Genomic DNA, 27,205 nt, shown 5'->3' with positions numbered 1-27,205 from the left:
TTCTTTCCCTCTCTCTGCTTGTCTCCCTCTTTCTGTGCCCCCGTCTTCCCCAGCACGTAGCCCTCCCCCCTGTAGGGACCCCACGGTTCTTTTCCGGTCCCCAGCTCTCTCCTTCTTTGTCCCTCTCCATAGCCCTGTCTTTCTTCGTCTCGGTCTCTGTCCCTCCACCTGTCTGTTCTTTTACCTGCCGCCTCATCCCCGTCCACCTGTCTCTCCCACTTCCCTCCTGCGCTCTGACCCTTCATCTTTCTGGCTGCCCTTCTTCTCCCTGGGCCTCGCCTCTACATCCTCCCCTCCCTCTGTCTCTGTCTCTCTGTTCCTCCCTATCTCTCCCCCTCACCTCCCTGTCTCTTCCCCTCACCTGTGCCTCTCCCTGGTTCTGTGTCGCTGTCTCTCCCCCTCATCCCCTCTCCCCTTCTCCATCACATCTGCGTTTCTGCACATCTGTCTCCGTCTCCCCGGCCGACTCTCTCCCTCTTTTCCCCCCGTCTCTGCCTCTCCGCGTCGGACTCCCCCGGCTCTGCCCCTGTCCCTGCCTCGCGCCAGCCGGTCTGCTGGTCCGCATCTCTCTCGCCGTCTGCCTCTGTGCCCGACTTCATCTCCTTTTGTGTAGCCCCGTCTCGGCCCCGGTCTCTGCTCCGCACGTCTCTCCCTCGCCTGGCCTCCACGCTCTCCCCTCCTGCATCCCTGCATCCCTCCTCTCTGTCCCTCTGGCTCCCAGGCCCGCCCCCTGCCCCCGCTCCCCCTCCCCCCTCCGAAAGGGTTAACTTTGGGGAAGGGCCCGGAGTCCCCGGATGGTGATGTCAGCGTGCCGGAGAGAAAGGACGAGGTGGCGGGGGGAGGCGGAGAGGAGGAGGAGGCGGAGGAGAGAGGGCGCGTGGGGGGGCGGGGGGGACCTCGGCCTGCAGCATCCGCCGGCCCGCACCTCAGACCCCCCCGGCGGGGGGAGGCGCAGGAAGGGGGGGGCCGGCCAGGGACGGGCTGGGGAGGGGGGGCCGCTCAGCCCCCCCCGGGCCATGCTGACTCCCGGGGCCTGACCCCCCCGGGCCAGCCCCCCCTCCCCCAGCTCCGCGGCCCGCCGATTGGGGGGGCCCAGCCCAGCCCCCTGGGGACCCCCGGAGAGGTGGGGAGCAGCCGGGGGGGCCGGGACGGAGCTGTCGCCGGCCCCCACCGGAGGGACGGGGCGACCTGCCGCCGGGGGGGCGGCCGGGGGGCCGGTCGGGCCGGGACCAAGGGCACCATGTCGTCCGGGGCCAAGGAGGGGGGCGGGGGCTCCCCCGCCTACCACCTCCCGCACCCACACCCACACCCACCCCAGCACGCCCAATATGTGGGCCCCTATCGGCTGGAGAAGACGCTGGGCAAAGGACAGACAGGTGAGCCAGGGGAGGGGACACCTAGGGCGGGGGCAGAAGAGCTGGGGGGCAGAGGGCGGGACTCCTGGGTATTCAAAGGGCAGGGGCTGATCGCCCTCTGTGAGGGTCCCTCACAGAGAGGGCACTTGGGCTCCAGTCTGCTGGGTCCCCAGCATGGAGGGGGCTGGGGGCTTGGACTCCGGGGGGGGGGGGTGAGGTGCGGGGCCCAAAGGCTCCCACCTCATGGTGGGCAGAGGTTGGAGGGGCTCCAGGTGGGAAAGGGAGGCCGGCCTGCAGCAGCGGACCAGCCGGCAACGGGAGCCGAGGTCCTTGCTGCAGTCCGGCCGCGGGATGGGGGTGCGCCCTGGACAGCCGCTTCCCTCTGCACCGCTCTGGATCCGGAGGGCCTCACGCTCTCCTGGCAGGCTGTCTGGGTGACCAGCGGTGAGGCTAGGGTGATGGGGCCTGCAGCCTTCTCCCCCTTCTCTGGCATGCCGGCTCAGTGTGGGCAACAGGATCCAAGAGCATAGCTCCCAGGAGTGGTTGTGGAATGGGGGGGGGGGGGGGCATCCTTTGCTGTTGCTAAACACTGGCCCCAGCTGTAGCCTCTTTCTTGCCAGGTGGAGGGTAGGGGGTTGTGAGGCAGGAGCTGCACCCCTGTGTCCTAGGCAGCGGTGGGCCCAGGGTCTCTGTGAAGCTGAGGGCCGGGGCATGAGGGAAGTAGAGGCTCAGACCCCAAGAGCCTAGTGGTAAGAGTGTGAAGGTGTCACTGACCTGAATTCCTGAGTTATGGGGGAGGAAGGGGACATGGTCTTGGACTGCTGGGTCTGAGGGAGGAGGGGCTGGGGGCAGGACTCTTGGGTCTGAGGGAAGAGGAGCTGGGTGGGTCTGAGGGAGGAGGGGCTGGGGGCCTGGACTCCTGGGTCTGAGGGAGGAGGGGGTAGGGGTCTGGACTCCTGGATCTGAGGTAGGAGGGGGCTGGGGCAGGACTCCTGGGTCTGAGGGAGGAGGGGCTGGGGGCAGGACTCCTGGTCTGAGGGAGGAGGGGCTGGGGGCAGGACTCCTGGGTCTGAGGGAGGAGGGGCTGGGGCCTGGACTCCTGGGTCTGAGGGAGGAGGGGCTGGGGCCTGGACTCCTGGGTCTGAGGGAGGAGGCGGCTGGGTTCGGACTCCAGGGTCTGAGGAAGGAGGAGGTTGGGGATGTAGACTTCTGGATCTGAGGGAGGAGGGGGCTGGGGGCCTGGACTCCCGGGTCTGAGGGATGAAGGGCTGGGGGCCTAGACTCCTGGGTCTGAGGGAGGAGGGGGCTGGGGCAAGACTCCTGGGTCTGAGGGAGGAGGGGCTGGGGACCCAGACTCCAGGGTCTGTGGCTTTGGGGCTTACCCCTGGGGAGTGGGCGTACTCTTGCATGCTCCCAGCTACAGCTGGTATTAAAAGGAGATCCAAAAAGAGGATTAAAAAAAAGGTCAGGGTTTGGAAGGAGGTGGAGGAGAATGGTCTGGGAAGGGGACAAACGTGAAAGTATATTCCCTGGGAGACCTGGAGTCTCCAGATGATTGAAGGGCAGAGAATTCAAGGAAAAGATGGGTTTAGAGGGAGAGAGAGGCTGAAGGAGGCAGCAGGGGAGACAAAGCTATGGAGACACAGTGAGGAGAGATTCTGTGGAGAGATGGACTTCAGGGGCACATCAGAAGGACAGAGAATGGGGTGAGAACCGGGGTCGGCTGTGGAGGTGGTGGACAAGCAAAAGGGACAAAACAGGGGCACCTGGCTGGCGCCGTCAGTGGGCCGTGAGACTCTTGATCTCGGGATTGTGAGTTCGAGCCCCACGTTGGGTGTAGAGATGACTTAAGGGGGAGAAAAAGAAGAAGAAGAATGGACAGAACAGAATGTCAATGTCTATGGGCAGCAGGAAGAAGAGTGCGTTTTGTGGGAATGACAGCTGTCAGAGCCCTCAGGGACTCAGGTCAGGGTGATTCAGGCCACTGCAGCCAGCAGGAAAAGGAGGAGGAAAGGGGGTGGCAAGGAGGACTGAGGACCCAGAGGCCGTGAGAGTGCTCTCTGGACACACTCCACATTTTCAATCCTGCTTCCCCAGGGCTGGTTAAACTCGGGGTCCACTGCATCACGGGCCAGAAGGTTGCCATCAAGATCGTGAACCGAGAGAAGCTGTCCGAGTCGGTGCTGATGAAGGTGTGTGTGTGCTGAGGGAGGGCGTCCCTTTGGGGCTGAGGGGAGGGAGCGAGGCCATGCTGACCTCCATTTCTGTGCGCCCTGCCGTCCCCCAGGTGGAGAGGGAGATCGCCATCCTGAAGCTCATTGAACACCCACACGTCCTCAAGCTGCATGATGTCTACGAGAACAAGAAATATTTGTAGGTATTTATAGACACCCAGCCCCCCTATGCACCCCCACTCCAAGTTCCTAGCGTGGGACCTTTCTGGAAAGAAGGCCTGAAGAGGCCTGTGGAAACTTAAGCTCTCCAGGCTGGGCCTCTGAAGGCCCAGTCAGTCCTTTCCCTACTGCACAGAACACACACACACACACACACACACACACACACACGCATGCTCCCACATAATCCTCCTGTTCCCAGGCTGACTGGCCTGACCTGGCCTGACGCTAAGGACCAAATGTGCCTCAGCAACAGGACAGCTAAGCGTGAGCCATCCTGAGTGGGGGGACAGAGGCCCATCCTGTCCCTTCTTCCCCAGCCCTGGTACCCCCCCCACCCTGCACTACAGGGAACACTCTCTACTAGATAACCTGGATGTCCTCAAGGAGATCCACCTTGTTAAGAGCAGCTCCCCACCCCAGTTCCATTTGCTGAGGCAACAGGGCTTAACAAAGCCTAAGGCTCAGTGAATCCTGCCTCTTCCTAAACCCCCACTCTGGAGCATTGGAACCCCCCCTTCCCCGCACATAACTCTGGGTGCTACGATGGACACCCCAACAACGGCTGTCTTACGATTTCCTAGTCTGTATCTCAAAGTTGATTACCCCCCGGGAACATGGGAGTGGAGTCCAGCTGTCCAGGGTACAGACAATAGGCCTTTGTCTGGACTCTGGTGACCCAAGGGACAGCTGGGCTGGGCAGCGGGAGAGGGGACAGACCCCCGCCCCCACCATGCAGTCCTCAGGATGAACTGTCTCCAATACCCATCAGATGCTGGGGCTGGTTTCCCCAGGCAGTACGCTGCTGGGCCCCACGTGCTCATGGGAATTGTAATCTTCAGGCTTCCCCAGGTGTGGCAGCAGGGAGGGGCTTTGTCACCAGCTGGTGGAGATGTCACTCCCACCCCACCACCTAGGTAGGGAGAGGGGGGGCCCATGGGAGTTTGGGCTTCACAGAGGATTATCAGCCTTCCAAGAAATTGAGCCTTTGTTTCCAGTGGTTGATGGGAATCAGAGTTTTAACCTCCTGGAGCCTGATGGGATTTGGAGTCTTAAGGATCCAGTGGCTGATGGGAATTAGGAGTCTATGTCTCAGAGGCTTATGGGAGTTGGGAGTTTTAAACCCCTTTAGAGCTTATGGGAGTTGTAGTCTTTTACCTCACAGACTTTGACTTAGATTGGTGCACACTACAGTCATTTATTGCCAGGCATTATTGAGAATTCGAGTTTCTTCATCCCAGAGGCTTATAACAATGAGAGGCTTGGCTTTCCAGAAGCTAATGGGAGTGAGGGAGGGAGGTGTCTTTATTTCCCAGGGTCTTGTGAGAATTGGGGTGTTTCTGTCCTCCAGGTGCTAACAGGGTTGCCTTATCTCCTGAAATAACTAGGAGTCAAAGTACTATACTCCTAAAGTTGACATAGGATTCTGGAATTGAGTTTTGGATTCCCGAAGGCTGAGGGGTATTGGAGTCTCTTTTGCCCAGGGGCTCATTGAAACTGGAGTCTCCTCCTCCCCCCCCCCCGGGGGACTCATGGGAATTGGAGTCTCCTCCTCCCAGGGACTCATGGGAATTGGAGTCTCTCCCCCTCCCAGCAACTCATGGGAATTGGAATCTCTCCCCCCCCCCCCGGGGACTTATGGGAATTGGAGTCCCACCCCCTCCCGGAGACTCATGGGAATTGGAGTCTCTCCCCTCCCAGGGACTCATGGGAATTGGTGTTCTCTGCTGTCAGGGGCCAGTGGGATTGAGGTCTTGTGCTGGGGTCCAAGGGCTTTTGAAAGAGGAAGACCAGGCTCTTTGGTCCTCCACATGCCCCTTCCAGCCCTCTGCCCCCTCCACGTCCCCCAGGTACCTGGTTCTAGAGCACGTCTCTGGAGGTGAGCTGTTTGACTACCTGGTAAAGAAGGGGAGACTGACACCCAAGGAGGCCCGGAAGTTCTTCCGCCAGATAGTATCGGCGCTGGACTTCTGCCATAGCTACTCCATCTGGTGAGGGGGCAGCGTGAGGGGAGGCCGGGAGGAGCACTGCCCACGAGGCAGGCCCTGGAAGCACATGGCAGCTGAGGGGAAGCCAGTGTGGTGCGGCCCCGACATAAATCTTTATCCCTTTAAAAAAAACTGAGCTATAACTCACGTATCATAAAATTCGCCCCTTTAAAGTATACAATTCGGTGGTTTGTAGTATAGTCAGTGCTGTGCGTTGCTGCTATGTAATTTTGGAGCGTTTTCATCACCCCCAAAATCATCACCTCGTACCCATTAAGCCGTCACCCATCCACCGCCCCTGCCCGCAGCCTCTGACAACCACCAGTCTGCTTTGTGTCTCCACGGATTGGCGCATTCTGGACATTTCGTACAGACGGACTCATACTTCATGTGGCCCTCTGTGTCTAGTTTCTTTCACGGAGCAAAATGTTTTCGGGGTTCATCCATGTTGTAGCATGTCAGTACTTTGTTCCTTTTTGTGGCTGATAAATATTCCATCACGTGGATATGCCTTATCTTGTTTATCCATTTGACAGTTGATGGACACTTTAGTTGTTTCTCCATTTTTATTTTTTATTATTTTATTTTATTTTTTTTCAACGTTTATTTATTTTTGGGACAGAGAGAGACAGAGCATGAACGGGGGAAGGGCATAGAGAGAGGGAGACACAGAATCGGAAACAGGCTCCAGGCTCCGAGCCATCAGCCCAGAGCCCGACGCGGGGCTCGAACTCACAGACTGCGAGATCGTGACCTGGCTGAAGTCGGACGCTTAACCGACTGCGCCACCCAGGCGCCCCTGTTTCTCCATTTTTAAATGTTGATTATTTTCGAGAGGGAGAGGGAGACAGGGCGTGAGCAGGGGAGGGGCAGAGAGAGAGGGGGAGACACAGAAAAGGAAGCAGGCGCCAGGCTCTGAGCTGTCAGCACAGAGCCCGACGCAGGACTCGAACCCACAAACCATGAGATCGTGATCTGAGCCGAAGTCGGACACTAAACCGACTGAGCCACCCAGGCGCCCCTGTTTCTCCTTTTTGGCCATTATAAATAATTGGGACATGTGAATATTCATGTGCTAGTTTTGTGTGTACCCGTGTTTTCGGTTCTCAGGTACGTACCCGGGGGTTGAACTGTCTGGTCATATGGGAACTCTGCTTGGCCTTTTGAGGAAGCACCAGATGATTTTCCAAAGCGGCTGCGCCCTTTAACACACCCTCCGCCCCACCAGCAGTCCATGATGGTTCCAGTCTCTGTACCTCCTTGCCAACATTTGCTACTATTTGACTTTTTTTTTTAAGCTTATTTATTTTGAGAGAGAGAGAGAGTACAAGCAGGGGAGGGGCAGAGAGGGAGAGAGAGAGAGAGAGAGAGAGAGAGAGAGAGAGAGAATCGCAAGCAGGCTCCACACTGTCAGTGCAGACCCCGACCCAGGGCTCGATCCCACAAACCATGAGACCGAACCATGAGACTGTGACCTGAGCCGAAACCCAGAGCTGGACGCTTAACCGACTGAGCCACCCAGGCGGCCCATTACTGTTTGACTTTTTGGTTATAGCCGTATGCTAGTGGATATGGAGTGGTATCTCATTGTGGTTTTGATCTGCAGTTCCCTCATGACTAATGATGTAGCACATCTGTTCATGTGCTTGTTGGCCATTTGTTTATGTTCCTTGGGAAAAATGTCTGTTCAGACCCTTTGCCCATTTCTTATTGAGTTATCTTTTGATTATTGAGTTGTAAGACTCCGTTATTCTAGGAACGAGAGGTAGCTCTAGGAATAACTCTTAAGAATTATTTATTCTAAGGACAGATCTTTTTTTGTAAACATTTATTTGTGCATTTATTTTGAGAGAGAAGGTGCGTGAGTATGAGAGGGGGAGGGGCAGAGAGGGGAGAGAGAGAGAGAGAGAGAGAGAGAGAGAGAGAATATCCCAAGTAGGCTCCACACTGTCAGCACAGAGCCCGACTCGAGCCTTGATCTCACCAACCATGAGATCGTGACCTGAGCTGAGACACCCCTAAGGACAAATCTGTTATCAACTGTATATTTTTTGAGTATTATTTTCTCAGTCTGTGACATGATTTTGCATTATTATTATATTTTTTAAGGTTTTTTTTTTTTTTTTAACGAAGTAATCTCTGCACCCAGCTTGGGGCTCGAACTCATGACCCTGAGATCAAGAGCCACGTGCTCCCTCTTCCGACTGAGTCAGCCAGGTTCCCCTCTTTTGTGTTTTTATAGCAATGTCTTGTGAAAAGCAAAAGCTTTAAATTCTGGTAAATCCAATTTTGTCATTTTTTTTTTTTTTTACAGTTTATGCTTGTTCTGTCCTATCTATAAATCTTTGCCCAGCTCAAGGTCCCTAAGGCTTCCCCCTACATTTTCTTCGAGAAGTTATATAGTTTTAGCTCTTGCATTTAGTCCTGGGATCCATGTCAAATTAATTTTTGTCTATGACTTGAAGTAAGGGTTGAGGTTCATGCTTTGGCTTGTGAATGTCCATGTGAAAAGATCGTCCTGTCCTCTCTTCCACTCTCAAAACAGGATATTAAATATGCAACATTTTAATGATTCATTGAGGTGCAAATGGATGCCTTCCGTTGTCTTTCAGCCTCTTTTGTTTGCACACCTCCCTCTCTGGGGTGGGGATTGGAGTTGGGGTGGGTATCAGGGTGGAGGGGCTCAGAGTTGGGGGTAGAGCTTGGAAATGAAAAGGCAGCCTGTTTAAATTGTCAACACCTCCCTATCCACCGGACCCTGTCGAAACCCTGACATTAAAAACACTGGCCTCTAGGGGGCAATAGTCAACATACTGAACAAGTATGACCCAGTTACTGAGCTGACCCCTTCCGACCGAAACTCTAGAGTCCTCAGGCCCCATCTCCTCCCAGACATTAGCTCTTAAAACTTGAAGGATTTTGCTCCAGGGGAGAGGGCAGGTGTCTCACGAGGGACCAGTGACTGGCTTGGGGTGGCAATGTTTTTATTGTTCAGCACGGAAGTATTTCAGTAGCTCAACGTTAACTCTTCTTACCTCAAAATATCTCACTTCATACATAGTCAAGCATTTGCGGATAAGATGATATGCTGTCTGGCGTCTCCAGTGAAGGGGCGCCTGGGTGGCTCAGCTGGACGAGCGTCCGACTCTTAATGTCGTCTCAGGTCATGATCTCACGGTTCGTGGGATTGAGCCCTGCATCGGGCTCTGCACTGACAGCTTAGGATTCTCTCTCTCTCCCTCTCTCTCTGCCCCTCCCCCTCCCCCCCTCAAAAATAAACAAAATACACTTAAAAAAAAATCCAGTGGAGGAAGCAAACAGTACGTAGGGGTATAGGCGAGAGATTTGCCCTGAGTTGATAATGGGGGGGGGGGGGGGCGGCGGGCAGGTGCATGGGGCTTCCTTGTATCTTCTCACTACTTTGGAGCGTGTTTGAAATTGTCCATAAGACTTTGCAGAAGTCTCCCCCTCGGAGAGATAGCGAACTGGGCCTCGGCCCCCAGGAGGAGGGCAGAGAGCTGAGCGCCACCTGCCTGCCTGTCTCAGCCACAGAGACCTGAAGCCCGAGAACCTGCTTTTGGATGAGAAGAACAACATCCGCATCGCGGACTTTGGCATGGCGTCCCTGCAGGTGGGGGACAGCCTCCTGGAGACCAGCTGTGGGTGAGTGGGGGCCTGGCCCCTGTAGTCCCAGGGAGGGGGTGAGAAGCCGGCCAGAGGCTCACGCTGCCTCTCTCCCTCAGGTCCCCCCACTATGCGTGTCCGGAGGTGATTAAGGTGAGTGAGCGGGTGGAGAGGCGGGAGGAGTGGAAGGAACGTGGTGGAGAGACGATGTCACAGCTGGTCCTCCTTTGCAGGGGGAGAAGTATGATGGCCGCCGAGCGGACATGTGGAGCTGTGGAGTCATTCTCTTTGCCCTGCTGGTGGTAAGGTGCCCCTCACCTCTCCTGCCCCGTTTCTAGGACAACCTAGAGCGCAGAACATCAAGTTCCGTCCTCCCCTCAGGGGTACTAACTATTCCACTGAGATCGGGAAGGTGGGAGGTATTAGGCAGCAGACCAAGATCCTGGAGCACCCCCCTCTGTGCCCAGAGCTAACCATTCAGTCACACAATGGTGAGCTAATCCAGGTGTCCCAGAAAAGGACGGGGCAGCCGGGAGCCCTTGGACGGCTCGGGACGGTGGCTGTGCTAGGGCACTGCAATATGACAGTAACTCGTACAGTCAGCCCGGCTCTTCCCGCCTCGCCTCCACACCTGCGCTTCTCTGCCCAGAACGCTCTCCCACCCCTACCAGTCCCGTTGCTCAGCTAGGTTACACCTAGACTTTTTTGGTGGTGCTGTTTATTTATTTTGAGAGAGAGAGAGGAGAGAGAGGGAGAGAGAGAATCCCAAGTAGGCTCCACGCCTCCAGTCCAGTGTCCAACACGGGACTCGAACTCACAAACCTCTTGATCGTGACCTGAGGCGAAGTCGGCTGCTTAACCGACCGAGCCACCCAGGCGCCCCCTTAGACTTTCTTTTTGCTTCAATTCAACTGCCACTTCTCCAGGAAGCCTCCCCTGTCCCCCACGCCCCACGAGGTCGGATCCTCCAGGGTAGGCTCTGAGCTTCCCGGCGACTCTCGGTTGCCATCGTGCGTTTAGTCGTTCGGTTCCTTGAGGGGGCGTCTCCCTTCCCTTCTAGATCATCACCTCCCAGAAGTCAGGGCTTTTGCCTTTGTGTGTCTTATTTCGTGGGGTCGCGAGTGGGACCCGAGTTGGCACACGGTCGGCCCTCAGGAACACGTGTGGTGTAGACGAATTAGTGGTGCCCTCCATGCGAGGCACTGTTACGGGCACGTTATCCTCTGGACCTCTCCCAACAGCCCCGGAGAGAAGTGACCGGCCCACACTGCTGAGAAGTGGCAGGTCTGGGATCAGTGTTTGGCGTCATAAGCACTAGCCTATGTGACCAGGGAGGCTCCGTAACACGGAGGGGAACGAGGCCGAGTGGGCGCCCCGGGGCCCAGGGCCCCCCGGGGAAGCCGGAGAGGCGCCCGAGAGGCAGGCTCCAACACTACAGTCCTCAGCCCCTCTGCAGCTGGCAGTGCGGGAGCCCATCCAGCTGAGTTCAGACCCCCGCTCCGTCACCTTGAGCAAGCAAATCACCGTCCCTCTCCAGGCCCCTTTCCTCACCCGCCCAGTGGCGACGGTTAGGGTACCTGCAATTGCGAGGGTTTCGATAGCGTGTCGTATGCTCAGCGTTCTAGGCGGTGCTCGATAGTTACTGGTACGCATACTTCATTACTATTATTATCACAGATGATTCTCACGACTTACGGATTCTGTATTGCAAAGTTGCCCACTCACTGCAGTTTATCCATGACCTCAAAATCAACACTCTGGGTGCTTTTGAGGTCATTCTCAGATGTGCACAGAGCAGAGAAAAATTGGAGTCCCCACCACACGCGAGGCAACCCACCCTCTGCTTTTTATGTATTTATTTATTTCCTTATTTCAGCTCATCCCGTAAGCAACTGTGCTTTTTGTGGTTTATTGAGTGCAATATATTTGCTTTTTCGTGCTTTTTATTGGTGATTTTATTTTATATTATTATTTTTTTAAGTTTGTTTATTTTGAGAGAGAGACAGAGGCAGAGAATCCCAAGCAGGCTCTGTGCTGTCAGCACAGAGCCCAACTCAGGGCTTGAACTCACGAACCGTGAGATCATGACCTGAGCCAAAATCAAGAGTGAGACGACCGAGCCACTCAGGCGCCCCTATGTTTGTTTTTTTTTTTTTAATAATCTCCACACCCAATGTGGGACTCGGACCCACAACCCGAGATCGAGGGCCACATACTCCACTGACTGAGCCAGCCAGGTGCCCTTTTCTTGGGGATTTTAAATAGTCCTCAGGGTAGTGTTGAAGTGCTATCTTGCGTTCCTAAGGGCAAGAAGGCTGTTTTGTCCCTCATCAAGGAAAATGTATGCGTTAGATACGCTTCATTCAAGTGTGAGTTATAATGTTGTTGCCCGTGAGTTCTATCTATATGCCATATATATATAAACAAAGCCTGATGTGGGGCTTGGACCCACAAACCCGTGAGATCATGACCTGAGACGAAGTTGGATATTCAGCTGACTGAGCCGCCCAGGCGCCCTTGTATATTTATATATTATACACATGTATTTATATATATATATTTTTTATATAAATATATATTAATATAGACATATATATATAAAACAAGAGGTCTGTCTTCGCTTGGGCTGCTCTAACAAAAGTAGACCGTGCAGCTTAAACAACAAACATGCACTTCTCACTGTTCTGGAGGCTGGGAAGTTGAGGGTCCAGGTACCAGGCAAACAAGAAACACAGGGACACATCGAACAAGACCGACAAGCAGAGTCACATCCAGGCTTCCTGGCCCTAGACCAGCATTCAGGGGCGCCCTCTCCCAGTCTCCCCAACCCCAACACCCGGCATTCTCTGTCCAGAGGCCTCTGACACCAGGGACAGCACTGTCACCCCCTGTGAGTCTCGGTCCAGCGTCACCTCCCCCGCGACCCCTTCCTCGACTCCCTGGCTACACCCGGCTCCCGTCCCGCACTGCCTGCTTGTTCTGTGTCCTCATCACCCACGTTCCCGTCCATGTGTTGTTTGCCTCGCCCACCACGCATTCAACAACCGTTGCCTGTTAATTACTGTTCTACACAAAGCTCCGTGAGGACAGGAATCTGGTTTTGTCCCGCTCCAGCCCTAGGGGCCAGATCGGAACCCGGGCGGCAGCAGGGGCACCATCAGGTGCTGAATCCATCATGAATGACGTCACAGCTAATGCGCGTCCACTCGCCGACATCTCACGGTCCCAGAGAGCGAGGGCTCATTTTGTCGGTTACTAGATCCCTGACCCATAATGGATGCTCACCTTTCGTTGAGTGAATGAATGAGTGTGACCACATCTGAAACTGGTCTGGGGAGAAACCTGTTCTTAAGATGCAACCCCAGCCTCTTAAGCACTGGGGCCTGACTCCATTACCAGCTCAGAGGCCCCGGGCGAGTTGCTGGACCACTCCGTGCCTCAGTCTCCCCACCTGTAAAGTGGGGTACTAACAGTTCCCTGCTTCCCGAGGCCTGTGGTAAGGACTAAATGTGTCCGTGTGTGGAGCACTTAGGCTCTTACCTGGTACATGGTAAGCTCCGTAAGGGGTCCTGTCATTTCTCACTCAGGGGGCTCTGCCCTTTGATGACGACAATCTCCGCCAGCTGCTGGAGAAGGTGAAAAGGGGCGTCTTCCACATGCCCCACTTCATTCCTCCAGACTGCCAGAGCCTCCTGAGAGGGATGATCGAAGTGGAGCCTGAGAAAAGGCTCAGTGTGAGTGGGGGGGGGCAAGGGGGATGGTGGGTCATGAGGACAGAAACCCTAGGGGGCTCATAAAGATGGCTTTCCAGGACCTGCCTGTCAGCTTGGCCAGGGGAGGTGGGGGGGGTTGGGTTGTGTCGTGGAATGAACCAGGGTCTGCCCAACCTGCCGCTCCAAGCTGGGAAGGTCCCCCACCGCGGGAAGGATGCATGCCCCAGGCAGTAGTTGTGGGTCAAGGCACTCAGTTGCCACTAGGGGAGACCAAAGTCATCCTGACCCCGGTGGAGAGGAGGGCGCATCGTCAGGGACCCCCAATGCCACCTCATCAACTTTCGACCTCACTGGTGCTTCTCTACGACCCACCCTCTTCACAGCTGGAGCAAATTCAGAAACATCCCTGGTACCTGTGAGTACGGGGAACTGGGTGCCTGGTTCCGGGAGGACGTGGGGAGGGGGGCAAATGTCAAGCACCAGCTAGGGGGTGGGATGCCAAGGTTCCTCAAGGAGGAGGGGCCGGAGACTCGGATTTCTGGGTTCCCAGGAGAGGGTGGAGTGGGCTCGATCACGGATGCCCGGCCCCCTGTAACATTTCTCCGTCTCCCAGGGGCGGGAAACACGAGCCAGACCCCTGTCTGGAGCCAGCCCCAGGCCGCCGGGTGGCCATGCGGAGCCTGCCATCAAACGGAGAGCTGGACCCCGACGTCCTAGAGAGCATGGCTTCGCTGGGCTGCTTCAGGGACCGCGAGCGGCTGCACCGCGAACTGCGCAGCGAGGAGTAAGGCCCCCTCGCCCTCGAACACCCGCGCCACCTGCCCGCCTCCGGCGAGCTGCTGCAGCGCCCCGGACGGCCAGCAGGGGGCGCAGCTGTGCCTCGCACCCGCGCAGACCCCCTGGGGCGGGCGTCGGGGCCGCTAGACAGGGCAGGGCTTAAAGGTCCCACGTGGAGCTATTCCCCGACGAACCAGGAGGGGGCGGTAGGGCCAGCGGAAAAAAAGATGCAGAAAAGTATCAACAGGTGCTGACGCAGACTTAGTGCCTCACGTGGGTAGTGCTTGCAAATAGTAAGTGCTTCGATATTATTATTACTACTACTGTTATCATTGCTGACTAAGGTGAGGGTAGGATGTACACCGACACAGAGGAACTAACCGTGCCGCTACCTAGGAAGATGGAAGCATGGGCAGAGATGTTGGGTGTGCCGAGCCCCAGCTGCGGGGAGGGGGTGAGACCTTGGAGACCCGACCTCTGATCCCAATTCTCCTCCTACCCCCTCACGCCCCTTGCGTGCCAGGGAGAACCAAGAAAAGATGATCTATTATCTGCTTTTGGATCGGAAGGAGCGCTATCCCAGCTGTGAGGACCAGGACCTGCCTCCCAGGAATGATGTTGGTGAGCAGGCAGGGCTGGGAATCCAGACCCCGGATTCCGGTGGGAGGAAGGGGCTGCAAGCCCTTAGCTTCTGGGTTTGGACCCCCTGACTTGCCCTGTGACCTTGTCACAACTCTCCACTCTGGGCCTCCGTTTCCCCATCTGCATGAGTGCCATGTGCAGCTGGACGAACATGTCTTTTAATCAGGTTGAAACTCTCTCCGCCCTCAGACCCACCTCGGAAACGTGTGGATTCCCCTATGCTGAGCCGTCACGGGAAGCGGCGGCCAGAGCGGAAGTCCATGGAAGTACTGAGCATCACGGATGCTGGGGGCGGTGGCTCCCCAGTGCCTACCCGGCGGGCCCTGGAGATGGCCCAGCACAGTCAGAGGTGGGAGCCCCCGCCCCTCCAGTGGATCACAGTCCTGGCGGGTGAGGGGGGTGTGGGAGGTCAGGGTTCTAGCCCAGCTAGCTGCCCCTCGACCGTACTGTGTCGTTGGGACAAGTCATCTCCCCTCTCTGGGCCTCGTGTCCTCATCTGAAAGGAGTGTGGAAGGGAGAGGACATCTGAGCCTTATGAAATCCACACAACTGATTTAAAAAAAAAAAACATGTCTCCTGGAAACAGGTCTCGTAGTGTCAGTGGAGCCTCCACCGGTCTGTCCTCCAGCCCTCTGAGCAGCCCAAGGGTAAGGCCAGGTCCCCGATTACTCAAGGGATAAGGGGGTGAAAACACTGGAGCAAAGATTGGCAGAACTACAATTCCCATGAAGTCTTGGGGCATTGCCTTTTTGTCCCTAAAAGGACCAAAACCTAAGGCTGCATGAAGCATTTTGTTTTAGTACATTGGGCATTTCACCTCCAATAGGATTGGGTTTTTAGTGTGTCAGAGGTTCATTTATTCATTTAACAAAAGCTAAGTGAGTCCCTACGGTGACCAGTCACTGTGCTGGGTCTTAGAGCAGTGAGCATGATAGAAAAAGTCCCTGTCCCCTTAACAATGTGGTTTGGGAGGCGGAAATAATGGACTACAAGTTCCAGCGTGCATCAGTGTCCACCTCTGTGAGCATGTGAGATTGAGGCTCCAAGAGCCTCCTGGGAGTTGTAGTCGGCCATCTCACCCATCTCCACTCTTTTGCAGAGTCCTGTCTTTTCCTTCTCGCCTGAGCCCGGGGCTGGAGATGAGGCTCGGGGCGGGGGCTCCCCGACTTCCAAAACGCAGACGCTGCCTTCTCGAGGCCCCAGGGGTGGGGGCGCCGGAGAGCAGCCCCCGCCCCCGAGTGCCCGCTCCACACCCCTGCCTGGCCCCCCAGGCTCCCCGCGCTCCTCTGGGGGAACCCCCTTGCATTCGCCCCTGCACACACCCCGGGCCAGCCCCACCGGGACGCCGGGAACAACGCCACCCCCAAGCCCCGGTGGTGGTGTCGGGGGAGCCGCCTGGAGGAGTCGTCTCAACTCCATCCGCAACAGCTTCCTGGGCTCCCCTCGCTTTCACCGGCGCAAGATGCAGGGTACGGGGTCCCTGGGGGTGCAGGGGCTGGGGGCACGGATTCCTGAGTCCTAATATGAGGAGAGAGGTAGGAGGCCTGGATTCCCACGTCCTAGGAGAAGAGAAGATGGGTTTGGGAGGAAAGATTCAGGTGTTGGGAAGAGGGGGTGTGGCATCCATCTCTGGAGGAGGGGCCTCCCTGAAGGACACGCCCCTTCCTTGCTCTGGCTCATCTTCCCATTGGCTGATGGCAAGCAAGTTCCACCCTCGGGGCGTGTGGTCTAAAGGGTGGGACAGCATCCCTGGAAGGACCATCAGTCAGCATGCCATTTGGGGTTTAGCTACTGGGAGGTGAGCGGGCGGGCGCTGGGGTCTGGAACCTCTGGTTGGAGGTGATTGCTAGCCTGCGTGCTGGACACCAGGATGACGGACAAGTGCTGACCATACTCCCCCCTCCCTATCCCCCAGTCCCCACTGCTGAGGAGATGTCCAGTTTGACTCCAGAGTCTTCTCCAGAGTGAGTCTGACGGGGAAGGGAGAGGAAGGAGGGAGGGATTTAATCCCTTAGCCCCCTCCTGACCCGCCTCCAACCATCCCCTTTCACTCAGATTGGCAAAACGCTCCTGGTTTGGGAATTTCATCTCCTTGGACAAAGAAGAACAAATATTCCTTGTGCTAAAGGACAAACCTCTCAGCAGCATCAAAGCGGACATTGTTCACGCCTTCCTGTCGGTGAGGGTCCTGGGCAGCATAGGACTACAAATCCCAGAAGCCCTTGGGGGATTTCCCCCCCTCCCCCCCAGCTCTAGCCTGGCTTCCTCCTAAGGCTCATGGGATCTGTAGCTTTCCATTCAGAGTTGGGTTTGGTCACTGTAGGGGCAGGGAGGTGGGAGGGGCTTACTGTGTCCTGGGGTGCTTTGCTCTAGGAGCTAGTGGGACTTAAAGGTTTTGAGACAGATATGGCAGTGCTTGTGGAGGAGATGTTTGTGTCATGTGGTTCTGGAGCCTGGGGCTGACACCTAGATATGAGGGTCCTGTTATGTGGGGATCCAGTTGCTCAGCCATTCCCCTTATACCCTGCCTATAGTTGGACAAGAAAACTACAAGTCCCAGCAGGCAGTGGGGGCTCCCAATGGCTTTTCTGTTATTCTTTGCCCCAGTGGCTGATGGAACTTGTAGTTCCTTGGGCAGAAGTAGTTGTAGGGTTGGCTCTCCATTCCCTGGAATCAGGTCACTGGAATCACCCCCTCTTTTTGTCCCCCTCCTGCCTCAGATCCCCAGCCTGAGTCACAGTGTGCTGTCACAGACCAGCTTCAGGGCCGAGTACAAGGCCAGTGGCGGCCCATCCGTCTTCCAGAAGCCCGTCCGATTCCAGGTAGACATCAGCTCCTCAGAGGGCCCGGAGCCTTCCCCACGAAGGGATGGCAGCGGTGGTGGTGGCATCTACTCTGTCACCTTTACTCTCATCTCCGGTAAGTTTCCCTCAGCTACACTGCCTCCAGCCTGGTGTTGGGATCCTCAAGACAGCTGAGATAGGATAGTGGCCCACGAGGGCAGCAAGAGCGAGGAGGAGGAGGTGGGGCTCAGCTCGTGCTGACTGACTGTGTGTGAGCCCCCTGCTCGTTCCGACCCCTACCTCCTCTCCTTCCCCCTTTCCTCGTTGACATTTAGTGGATATTTATGATGTTCCAAATGCTTTCCTTGCACTATTTCATTGAAGCTTCCCAGCAGCCTTTGTGGTGTTAGTAATCACCCATCTTACAGAGGAGAAAACTGAGTCCTCTAGAGGTAAACAGACTTGACAGAGTCACACTACAGACCATGACAGAGCTGGGCTCAACCGAGCCCTTGACCTTGAAGTGCAGAGCCCCCTTCCTACTTCCTTAAGACAGTACAGCAGAAGGGCAAAGACATGGCCCGCCCGTTGTCAAATGTCACTGCTGCACCCAGAGCAGACATCAGCAATCGACCACTGCACTTCCTCCCGCTGAGCTCAGGTGCAGCCTGAGAAACTTCAGGCCACCATCACTAATCGGGAGTTGGCACAGGAGACGAAAACCACAGAGGTGCCTTGCTTCCGGTTCAGCTTGGTTCCTGAGTCCTGCTAACCAAGAGTTTGAATGACCAGGGCTGCTCCTGTTTCCCAGCCTTGTGAGCTGTCTTAGTGTGTCACAGCTGGGAGATGAGCTTGCTCTCGGGGTTTCTAAACCAGGCTTCCCCAGAGCACTGCGGTGTCATCACCGAAATGAATGACGGCGCGTTGTTTTTCCTTTCCCTTAAAGACTAATACGCAGGACTTCCTCGATTTTAAGATTTTATTTTACTTCCCGTTTCTTTTCTTGCATTTCTGGCTCTACATGACCTCACCTTGAAACTAACAAGGAACAGGACCTATTTAAGTGGAAAACGGCACCCATCATTATTTCAACTCAGACCTTTCTTAGTCCCCTTTGCAGACCGAAATTTAGTTTTATGCCCAACACAGGGCGGGGAAGTTGAGACCGAGAGAAGAGTCCTTTGCTGGGTTCCACAGGGTGGGAGGGCCTTCCTTGTCCCGGTCGGTCCCCGAGTCAGTCTGTCTCCATACCCCTTCCAGGTCCCAGCCGTCGGTTCAAGCGAGTTGTGGAGACCATCCAGGCACAGCTGCTGAGTACTCACGACCAGCCCTCCGTGCAGGCCCTGGCAGGTGTGGGGGGGTGGGGGCTGCAATGTCTCCCTCTTTGATCCTGTGGGCTGGAGGGGAGACCCCCTGCTGAACGAGTGCCCCCCAGGGCTCCGGTTTGTGGGCGGGGCCTCCGAGAGGCTGGGGCCTGAGCTCCATCCAGGGAACCTGGCCATCCTGACCGAGAAGGCCTCGTTGCTAGGGAGGGCACCTCCAGGGGTCCCCAAGAGGATGAGTAGTCTCATTGTCGGGCGTAGTGGAACTTTCTGCTGCCAGAAGTTCTGGAAGTGTGTTCTGGAGAAGGGGAATCTACCATCCGGGTTTGTTCAGACCCCCAAATGGCCCACGTAGGCTCCCCCGGGCCCTATTGCAAAGGACCGTCCTCCCTAACAACCAGGGTTGGGAGGAAGGAAAGGGGACCTCTGGCTGTCATCCCCAAATCTGAGCTGCTGCTGCTGCGACAGGCTGTCCCTTAGCGAATAGCGTCCTAGCCAGAGTCTGTGAGGACACCTCCTGAGGGTGGGCCGCCGGCTCTCACCGGGACTCATTTGGCCCAGTTCCCACAGTCACACAGCTTGGAGGGGCCCAGGATGTGTGACCTGCCGTCCTGAGATCGCCAGGTCCGGCTGCAGATGTGTCCTCCCGGCAACCGTCTCCCCAGGCTTCCAGCCCCGTGCGGCTGCCAGAACATGTTCCTTGGGGGTTGGCAGCCGTGAGGGTACTGAGGCCAGACTGCTTCCTCCTCCACAGACGAGAAGAACGGGGCCCAGACTCGGCCTGCTGGTACCTCACCCAGAAGCCTGCAGCCCCCGCCTGGCCGCCCAGACCCAGAGCTGAGCAGCTCTCCCCGCCGAGGCCCCGCTAAGGACAAGAAGCTCCTGGCCACCAACGGGACTCCTCTGCCCTGACCCCAGGGGGCCGGGGAAGGAGGGGAGCCCCCTCCACCCCCCTTCCCTGCCCCCCAACTGTGAATCTGTAAATAGGGCCCAAGGAGTATGTAGGGAGGGGAGAGATACAACAAACCCGGCCTTGCCCCGCAGGGATGGGGCTCAGGGGGCCGTGCCCAATGGGGGGTGGTTCTAGGGGGGACTGAGGGGGGGGGAGCTGTTTCTATTTTATTTATTGATTAATTTATTATTTTATTTATTGATCAATCTCTCTGCGGGGCGGGGTGGGGGAGGGACGGGAGCTGGTTGGGGTGGCTTAGCAGATCCGGACGGAGAGGGCCATCTGTCCCTGTGTTCCCCAACTCCTCCTTCCCGGGCCCCCCCTTCCCCGGTTCTCCCCTTCCCTCAACAACCTTCTGTACGGATTTGCTCTCCGGAAGGAATTCTGGTTTCGCGTGACCCTGCCTGCGTCCGTGTCTCTGATTCCGCCGGCGGCAAAAAAAAAAAAATAAAAAAAAATAATAATAATAATAATAAATAGCCTTGAGCAGGGATGGCTGGCTGGCCTTGGCCTCTCACTTCCCGGGTGGCCGCGATCGATCGCAGCGCCGGGGTCAGACCACACCGAGCGGACTGCCGTTCACAGGGGGATCTGCAGGGAGAGGGGGGAGGCGGGTGGAGAGCTGAGGCTGGGGCCCGGCCGGAGAGTCAGGGTGCAGCCGTCCAGGCCGGAGAAGTCCACAGCAAACAGGCCAAAGAGCGTGAACAGCAGCATGGCCACGGCCCACTCGCAGGCGGCGGAGGCCGAGCGCAGCAGCCAGGAGTGGAGGACGACCACTTCACGCCGGGATCAAGGGCCACGCCGAGCAGAGAGGACCCCGCACCCTCCCGCGACAGACTCGCGGTGAATGCCCGCCGACCTCTGTGTCTATCTCAGGCTGTGGCCCGTAGGTTCCTCCCGCTCCTGTCGCGTTTCCGACATTGCAGAACAAAGTTTCTCTTATCCTTGGCCTTTCCTGACGCCATTAAGCCTCCACCCTCACCATCTCCCCACTTGCCCAGCCAGACAAGCAGCTCCCAGTTGCTTCTCCCTTCAAATAGGCAGCGTTTCCTAAAGATCCCCCCAACCCCAGGTGCCAGCATCAGGCTACGTTGGCGACTTTCTTCCCCAGCCACCCACAGCCCTAGGGCCCCTCCCAGTCACCCCCTGAAATATCTTCTTCCTCCTCCTGGTGTCCCCATCTGGTGACAGCCCTGCCACCCACTCACATGCCTAGCGGACCCTGGGGAATCACCCTCGCCCCTGCCCCTCCCCTCCCCCTCCTCATGGCCAGCTGGTCACCCCAAGGCTTGTGCTGTTGGTCTTGCCCACCTCTGTCCTGGGCTGTCCTGTCCTGTCTCCAGCTTCTTAGTCCCCTGCTCCTAAAAACCTTTTTTTCTTCTTCCCTCCCTCCCTCCCTCCCTTCTTCCCTTCTTTCCTTCCAAGTAAACTCTACACCCAGTGTGGGGCTCGAACTCACAACCCTAAGAGCAAGAGGCACATGATCCACTGACTGAGCCAGCCAGGCGCCCCCTGAAAACCTTCTGCCAGCCCAAGCACACTTCGAGCTCAGCCTAGCAGAGAGGCATCTCGCCTTCTGGGACACCCCCTCGCCCGACTCCCAGCAACAACTTTCTTGCTTCTCACATAAGCTAGCGCTCTCTCACTGCCCCTAGATCGGTGTAGACATTATTCCGTTCACTGAAGGATTTTTAGACCGTGAACAAGGCTGACGTCACCCCTGACCCCATGAATCTTACAGCAAAGAACAGGTGGGAGCACCCGGACACAGGGTGGTTACCCCCAGAACTGACCTTGTTTCTCCCCTGCTCATCAGCTCCCCATGGCTCCCTATTGCCCCTGGGCAGCAACCCAAGCCTTTCAAGCCTCACAGTAGCACTGGAGATCCTCATCTCCGCCCTGCCAGCAGCCTCATCTGTGAGCTGGTCTCTCTCCACCCTCTACATGCACCTGCAGTGTTGCCCAAAGTAGCTCCTTCTGCAAGACCAGTTCAGAATCTGTCAGTTCTCGGACCTATCCTTGCAGACACCCAGCCCTTATCACACCTCGCTGGCCATCTTTATGGTCCATCTCCCAGCCCCACAGAAAAAGGACCCTGCAGCCAAACTGATTAGCAGCCCAATTGTCCCTAAGGCAGACCACACAGGATGTCAGCTGGTTTCCCTCCAGCCTCTTCCAACCAACGTCAGCAGTCTTCTGGCCTCCATTCCACCCTCTCCAAGGAGATCAGTCCCTAAGGGTGAATTTGCAGCCTCCCCTCTCTCAGAGCAGTTTGCTTATCAATAACCACTGTTACTATGATCAAAACAAGTCCATCTTAATATATGGGGACTGAAGTGCCCAGAGTCACCTGAGTCACCCAGAGGCACCCACCCAGAGGCCGTGCTGGCGGAAGGCATCTGGGCTCAGGTGACTCAGCACGGGGCTGGGTAGAGTCTTCACCGGGTGCCAGGTACGTTGGTAAATGGTTAACAACCGACCACGATTTACAGCATTGGCCAATTTCTGTGTGGTAAATACTCCCACCAAGGCCAGTTGGAGCTGCTAATATGACATCACCGGATGTGGAGCTGGGAAGAGGCCCGGGCTGCTCTTGAGAGCCTGCTGGAGCTCTGCCATTGAACTTCATGACCGGTCTTGGCCAAGACACTCCCCCTCTCTGAACCTCAGTTTCCAGTCTTAGCCAACATGATGCACGACACAGGGCAGGCTCCCCTAACAGATCCCTGCTCACTCCGTGCTGTTAGCGCAGAGCCTGCTGCTTCGGACCCTCTGTTACCCCCTCCTCCCTGCCCCTCCCCTGCTTGTGCTCTGTCTCCCTTTCTCTCTCTCAAAAATAAACAAACATTAAATAAAAACTCCTGAGGAGACGGAGGCCCAGACAAGACAGGGCACTGTGCACCACACGTCGCACACCCAGCCCAATGGACAAACCCCAAGCCCTGCCACCGGCCCCAGTAAGGATACTGGTCACCATGAGGATGGTGCAGAGGCTGCAGAGGCCCAGGCGGAGTGGCCCGATCCAGGGAGGCCCAGGCTGGGGCAGGCTCTTCATCCACCAGAAGAGTAAATGCTGCATCCAGAAGTACAGGTTGCCCACGAAGAAGGCGAAGAAGGCCCCTGTCAGGTGCGTGGGCAGCTGGTTCTTTTGCTGGGAGAAAAGGGACAAGAGGGGAGAGGAAGCTACATACGTGGGGGGAGGGGTCCTCGATCCACCCAGTAGACTGTGTTGGAAAACTGCCACACCCAGGGCACCTGGATGGCTCTGTCGACTAAGCATCCAACTTTGGCTCAGGTCATGATCTCACAGTTCACGAGTTCGAGCCCCGAGTCTGGCTCTGTGCTGATAGCTCAGAGCCTGGAGTCTGCTTTGGATTCTGTGTCTCCCTCTATCTGCTCCTCCCCTTCTCTCTCTCTCTCTCTCTGTCTCTCAAATATAAATAAACATTAAAGAAAAGGATAAAAGAAAGAGTGTTGGCCATGGTCAGCTAGAGGAGGACAGACACTTAAATTTGTTGCCCACTGCTGTGGCCTTGGTCCCTAAAACAGTGCCCGACACATCGCAGACACTCAGTAAATATTAGTGAAGTATATCTTTCATTTTTAACCAGGGTCAGGGAGCCTAATATGGCCACTCAGGGGGTAAGAATTTGCTTCTGGAGGATGAAAAAATTCTCAACTATTACAATGGTTTGTGGCTTGCAGATATACGGTATGTTATTTAATATATTCTAAATACTAAAGGCTTAATAAGAGAAAGCATTGGCCAAGGGGAAATGTCTTTAAAAGTTCCCTTAGGGGAGGTGTGCCTGGGTGGCTCAGTCAGTTAAATGTCTGACTTCAGCTCAGGTCATGTGCTCCTGGTTCATGAGTTCAAGCCCCACGTCTGACTTCAGGCTCCGGCCATGATCTCATGGTTCATGAGTTCAAGCCCCAGGTCAGGCTCTGCACTGACAGTGAGGAAGCCTGCTTGGGATTCTGTCTCTCTCTCCCTCTCTCTGCCCCTCCCCACTTGCTGTCACCCTCCCTCAAAATAAATAAGCTTTAAAAAAGACTTCTTAGGAGAGCAATATAGTATTTTTAAGAAGTTAAAGTTGAGGAACCCAGGAATAAATGAATGAGTGAATGAATGCTATGCAGAGGTGATTGGGAATTTTTATTAAGAAGCCCAAGGAGGCAACCTCTTATCTGAACACCCTGTGGTTTCTTTAGGTTGGAGAGGTTTGGAATCCAAGACAAAACAGTAAAATTAAATAACAATGTAAAATAAATCAATAGGCTTTCTCCAACCCATTGTCCATTTATTTGTTCTACAATTATCTACTGAACTTCACAGTGAAGAATGCGGGTTCTAGAGTCTGAATCTGGGTTCATTTCTTTTCTTTTCTTTAATGTTTTTATTTTTGAGAGAGAGAGAGAGAGAGAGAAAGAGAGAACGAGTGGGGGAGGGGCAGAGAAAGAGAGAGACACAGAAACAGAAGCAGGCTCCAGGCTCTGAGCTGTCAGCACAGAGCCCAGGGCAGGGGCTCCAACTAGTGAACTGGGAGATCATGACCTGAGCTGAAGTCAGAGGCTTAACCAACAGAGCCACCCAGGCGCCCCTGGGTTCATTTCCGACCTCCAGGGACCAGCTGATTAAAACAACAACAACAAAAACCAACTCTGTCGGATTTGACCAAAAAAAGGTGAACGTAGGTCTCTTGTGGTGATGGATGAAGACACACACAATAAAAGCCTAGCGCCCCGCACGGAGCCAACACTCCAACTCTGTGGCAACCCTAAGAATGAGTGGTTCCGAGTAATTATATCATTAAAAGGGGACAGGGGCAGGGGGTGGCAATCAATTACCCCAGCCTTCTAGAGTTCAGTGAAATAACGAAGCCAAGAGCCTCCCACGCGGAGCTCTATTCTGAGAGCCGAGGAGCTCACCCCTCCCTCCACCCCGACCCGATGGCCACAAGAGAAATACAAATCCCAGAAGGCCATGCGCGGACGAGCCCCCGCAACAAGAAGCCAGCGGCCCCGGGGGATGCTGGGAGCTGTAGTCCCAGACTTGGACTGTCAGACCCTCCTGCCGGTCTCACCTGGAAATTGCCCACCACGGAGGTGCCCAGGGCACACAGGAGTCCGGTCCACAGGATCAGCAGGTTAAACCACTTTCCGGCCCCCAAGTCCCGGAGCTGGTGGTAACGGATAATGCAGATCCAGGCGGCTGGGAGGAGAGGGAAGTGGGCGGGAGCCCCGGACCCGGACTCCTAGGGCAGGGGGTGCGGAGAGACCGGCTATCTAGGGGTGGGGGGGGCCTAGCCCCCATATCTGGGGGAGCGCGTGTGGGCTTGGACTACTGGGTTGAAGCTGGGGCTGGGGCCGGGTCCCCCCTTGGCTGGGAGGAGCTCGCCCGAACAGAAAGGGCTAGAATATTTACCCATAGCAGCTCCCATGTTGAGCAGCTGGCTGAAGATGCAGCTCTGAGGGGGGTAAGATCCACAGAGGCTGGGGAAAATGAAGGATCATCCTGGGGCTCCTGAGACGCGGGCCCCCTCCTCTTCTCCCGCGGAGCCCCCCACCCCCACCCCGCCAGCGCCATAAGTACCTGATATAGGGGAAACCCTCGGTGAGGTTCACAGCCCTGTTGGCCACTGCAAGGGCAAAACTGAAGTACAGGGACACATCAAGGTGGTTTTAACGACACCTTTTCTTTCTGTTACCCACAGAAACAGGGACTTCTAGCTCCCTCCCCTCGGACCCAGGAGTCCAGACCCCAGCGCCCTCCTCCCTCACACCCCTGGGATCCTGGTCCCAGCCCCTCCTCCCTCAAACCTAGGAGTCCTGACCCCCAGAACCTCCTCCCTCAGACCCAGGAGTCCAGGCCCCCAGGCCCCCCTCCCTAAGACCCGGGGGTCCTGCCCCCAGGACCTCCTCCCTCAGACCCAGGAGTCCAGACGCGCCCCCCCCGCCCCTCCTCCCTCAGACCAGGAGTCCAGCCCCCTCCTCCCTCAGACCCAGGAGTCCAGACCCCCCAGCGCCCTCCTCCCGCAGACCCAGGGGTCATCCTGCCTCTAACACTCACACAGTCCAGACTCCAGTGATAGCCCAGACGGCCAGGAAAGCAGGCAGCAGGGACAGGTAGCCCCACATGCCGGGCTCTGCAGGGCAAGTAGAGAGCCACGAACCTCTCTCTTTCTCTCTCTTTCTCTTTCTCCGGTGAGGAACCTGCCCTAAGGGTCCAGATGCATCAGAAGGTGGCCTCCTGGCTCTGAGGCCCCCATTGGCTCCCAGGCGGAATCAGTCGGCAAGGGTCCGGGCTGCTGAGGCCAGCTCTCAGCCTGAGGCGTTTTCCCTCTTTGAACAACGGTCTTTCCATCCGGACCTCCCAGTTTTTCCAGGCTGGCCTCCCCCAGCCCAGCTTCCCAGCCTCTCCCAGCCAGCCCTCCACCGCCGGCCTGGCCTCATGGCTTCCCCCGGAACGCTCACCTGTCCTGAACCTGCTCCCTCTGGCGCTCCCGAGTCCTGGGCCCGGGGGCTGTGGGAGAGGTTGAAAAGGGAGCAGGGGACGGGCGTGGAGCTGGGTGGTGCTGTGGCAGAGCCAAAGTCCAGCCCGGGAGGCTGCAGGACAGTGTCAGGTCAGGAGTCTGACGGCCTCACCACCACTTTCTCCGGGACCTCACCCCCAAACTGCCACTTCCCCACGCAGAACCTAGCAGGCACCACCTTAGTTAGCTTCGAGAGGCCCCCAACTTCCTTCCTTCAGCTTTCAGCAGTTCACCGTCCAAGAGCCCAGCCCTTGACCTTCCCAGGACCCACAGTCTGAGCCTGCAGCGCTCCCCACCCTTCCTCCCTCAAAGACCCAGTCGTGCAGGCCCCCAGTCCCTTCTAGAGTAAGTGCACTTGTAGGGGCACTCGGGCGGCTCAGTCGGTTAAGCGTTGGACTTCGGCTCGGGTCATGAGCTCACAGTTTGTGAGTTCGAGCCCCACATCGGGCTCTGTGCCCACAGCTCAGAGGCCACTTCAGGTCCTCGGTCTGTCTCTTTCTCTCTCTCTCCCTCTGCCCCATCCCCTGCTCGTGTTCTCTCTCAAAAAATAAACATTAAAAAAAAAAAAAAGATTTAGAACACATCCACTTGTTTCAAGCCTCTGGGGTCCCACCTTTAGCTCTTACCTCCTCTGGGACCTCAGAATCCAGGCCCACGGGTCAGACTCTGTGCTGGGAGTAGTTTCCGTCCTTATGCTGCTGGAGGTAGGGCCTTGCTGACCCGGCCTCCTCGCCCTCACTTGCCTTCCCCTCTCCCTTCCTCTGGACAGCTGCTGGAATTCCCCGGTGGGCAGGCTCAGGGTGGGTGGGAAGGGAGACCTTGGTGTTGACATCTCATCCGATGAGCCTTCCCCGAAAGCAATTGTTTCCTCTGCCCAGACCATTCTGCTGTGTCTTCCACATGGCAACCCTCAGATTTCTGGTTTCCTTCCCTCTTGGTGATCAGACCTTTGGGCCCTGGCCTCATCCTGCTTCCTGTGGACCCAGGAATCTAGGTCTCCAGGCCCTCCTCCCTTAGACCCGGGAGTCCAGACCCCCAGCCCCCTCCTCCCTCAGACCCAGGAGTCCAGACACCCCCCCCCAGCACCTCCTCCCTCAGACCCAGGAGTCCTGCCCCCAGCCCC

The 27,205-nt window shown here is 56.5% G+C and overlaps 2 protein-coding genes across 4 annotated transcripts; one reads left to right on the top strand and one right to left on the bottom strand.

Moving 5' to 3' along the window:
* The first annotated feature begins 1,076 nt into the window (after positions 1 to 1,076).
* BRSK1 (BR serine/threonine kinase 1) lies at positions 1,077 to 19,947 on the top strand. 2 transcript variants are annotated; one of them, XM_043598276.1, is made up of 19 exons: positions 1,077 to 1,376; positions 3,453 to 3,547; positions 3,643 to 3,728; positions 5,599 to 5,739; positions 9,283 to 9,399; positions 9,480 to 9,513; positions 9,594 to 9,662; positions 12,948 to 13,094; positions 13,457 to 13,488; positions 13,687 to 13,857; positions 14,374 to 14,471; positions 14,682 to 14,841; positions 15,079 to 15,139; positions 15,592 to 15,961; positions 16,408 to 16,456; positions 16,548 to 16,671; positions 17,213 to 17,411; positions 18,536 to 18,625; positions 19,352 to 19,947. In XM_043598276.1, the coding sequence occupies exons 1-19, from the start codon at positions 1,241 to 1,243 to the stop codon at positions 19,507 to 19,509; spliced, it is 2,337 nt and encodes a 778-aa protein (XP_043454211.1). In that variant the 5' UTR covers positions 1,077 to 1,240; the 3' UTR covers positions 19,510 to 19,947. The 2 variants fall into 2 exon arrangements, with proteins under 2 accessions (XP_043454211.1, XP_043454212.1); XM_043598277.1 differs by lacking the exon at positions 1,077 to 1,376 and having other exon boundaries at positions 3,643 to 3,732.
* TMEM150B (transmembrane protein 150B) lies at positions 18,241 to 27,205 on the bottom strand. 2 transcript variants are annotated; one of them, XM_043598281.1, is made up of 8 exons: positions 26,709 to 27,205; positions 26,024 to 26,155; positions 25,620 to 25,767; positions 25,143 to 25,202; positions 24,975 to 25,042; positions 24,634 to 24,761; positions 22,517 to 22,700; positions 18,241 to 20,325 (listed from the first exon to the last, which is right to left on the bottom strand). In XM_043598281.1, exons 3-8 carry the CDS (start codon positions 25,685 to 25,687, stop codon positions 20,129 to 20,131), a joined length of 705 nt encoding a protein of 234 aa, XP_043454216.1. In that variant the 5' UTR covers positions 25,688 to 25,767; positions 26,024 to 26,155; positions 26,709 to 27,205; the 3' UTR covers positions 18,241 to 20,128. The 2 variants fall into 2 exon arrangements, with proteins under 2 accessions (XP_043454216.1, XP_043454217.1); XM_043598282.1 differs by having other exon boundaries at positions 26,024 to 26,072.

Source organism: Prionailurus bengalensis, chromosome E2 (assembly GCF_016509475.1).
Source record: "Prionailurus bengalensis isolate Pbe53 chromosome E2, Fcat_Pben_1.1_paternal_pri, whole genome shotgun sequence".
Classification (NCBI taxonomy): Eukaryota; Metazoa; Chordata; class Mammalia; order Carnivora; family Felidae; genus Prionailurus; species Prionailurus bengalensis.
The sequence above is the reverse complement of the archived record's forward strand: the minus strand, read 5'-3'. Positions and strand labels throughout refer to the sequence as shown.

Bases quoted from the DNA above. Each gene is read 5' to 3' on its own strand.
- BRSK1 (XM_043598276.1), top strand. From the start codon at position 1,241: ATGTCGTCCGGGGCCAAGGAGGGGGGCGGGGGCTCCCCCGCCTACCAC. The intron at 14,842-15,078 runs GTGGGAGCCCCC...TCCTGGAAACAG, and splicing joins ATGGCCCAGCACAGTCAGAG to GTCTCGTAGTGTCAGTGGAG. The intron at 17,412-18,535 runs GTAAGTTTCCCT...TACCCCTTCCAG, and splicing joins CACCTTTACTCTCATCTCCG to GTCCCAGCCGTCGGTTCAAG.
- TMEM150B (XM_043598281.1), bottom strand. From the start codon at position 25,687: ATGTGGGGCTACCTGTCCCTGCTGCCTGCTTTCCTGGCCGTCTGGGCT. The intron at 25,043-25,142 runs GTACTTATGGCG...CATTTTCCCCAG, and splicing joins GAGGGTTTCCCCTATATCAG to CCTCTGTGGATCTTACCCCC. The intron at 24,762-24,974 runs GTAAATATTCTA...CTCTCCTCCCAG, and splicing joins CAACATGGGAGCTGCTATGG to CCGCCTGGATCTGCATTATC.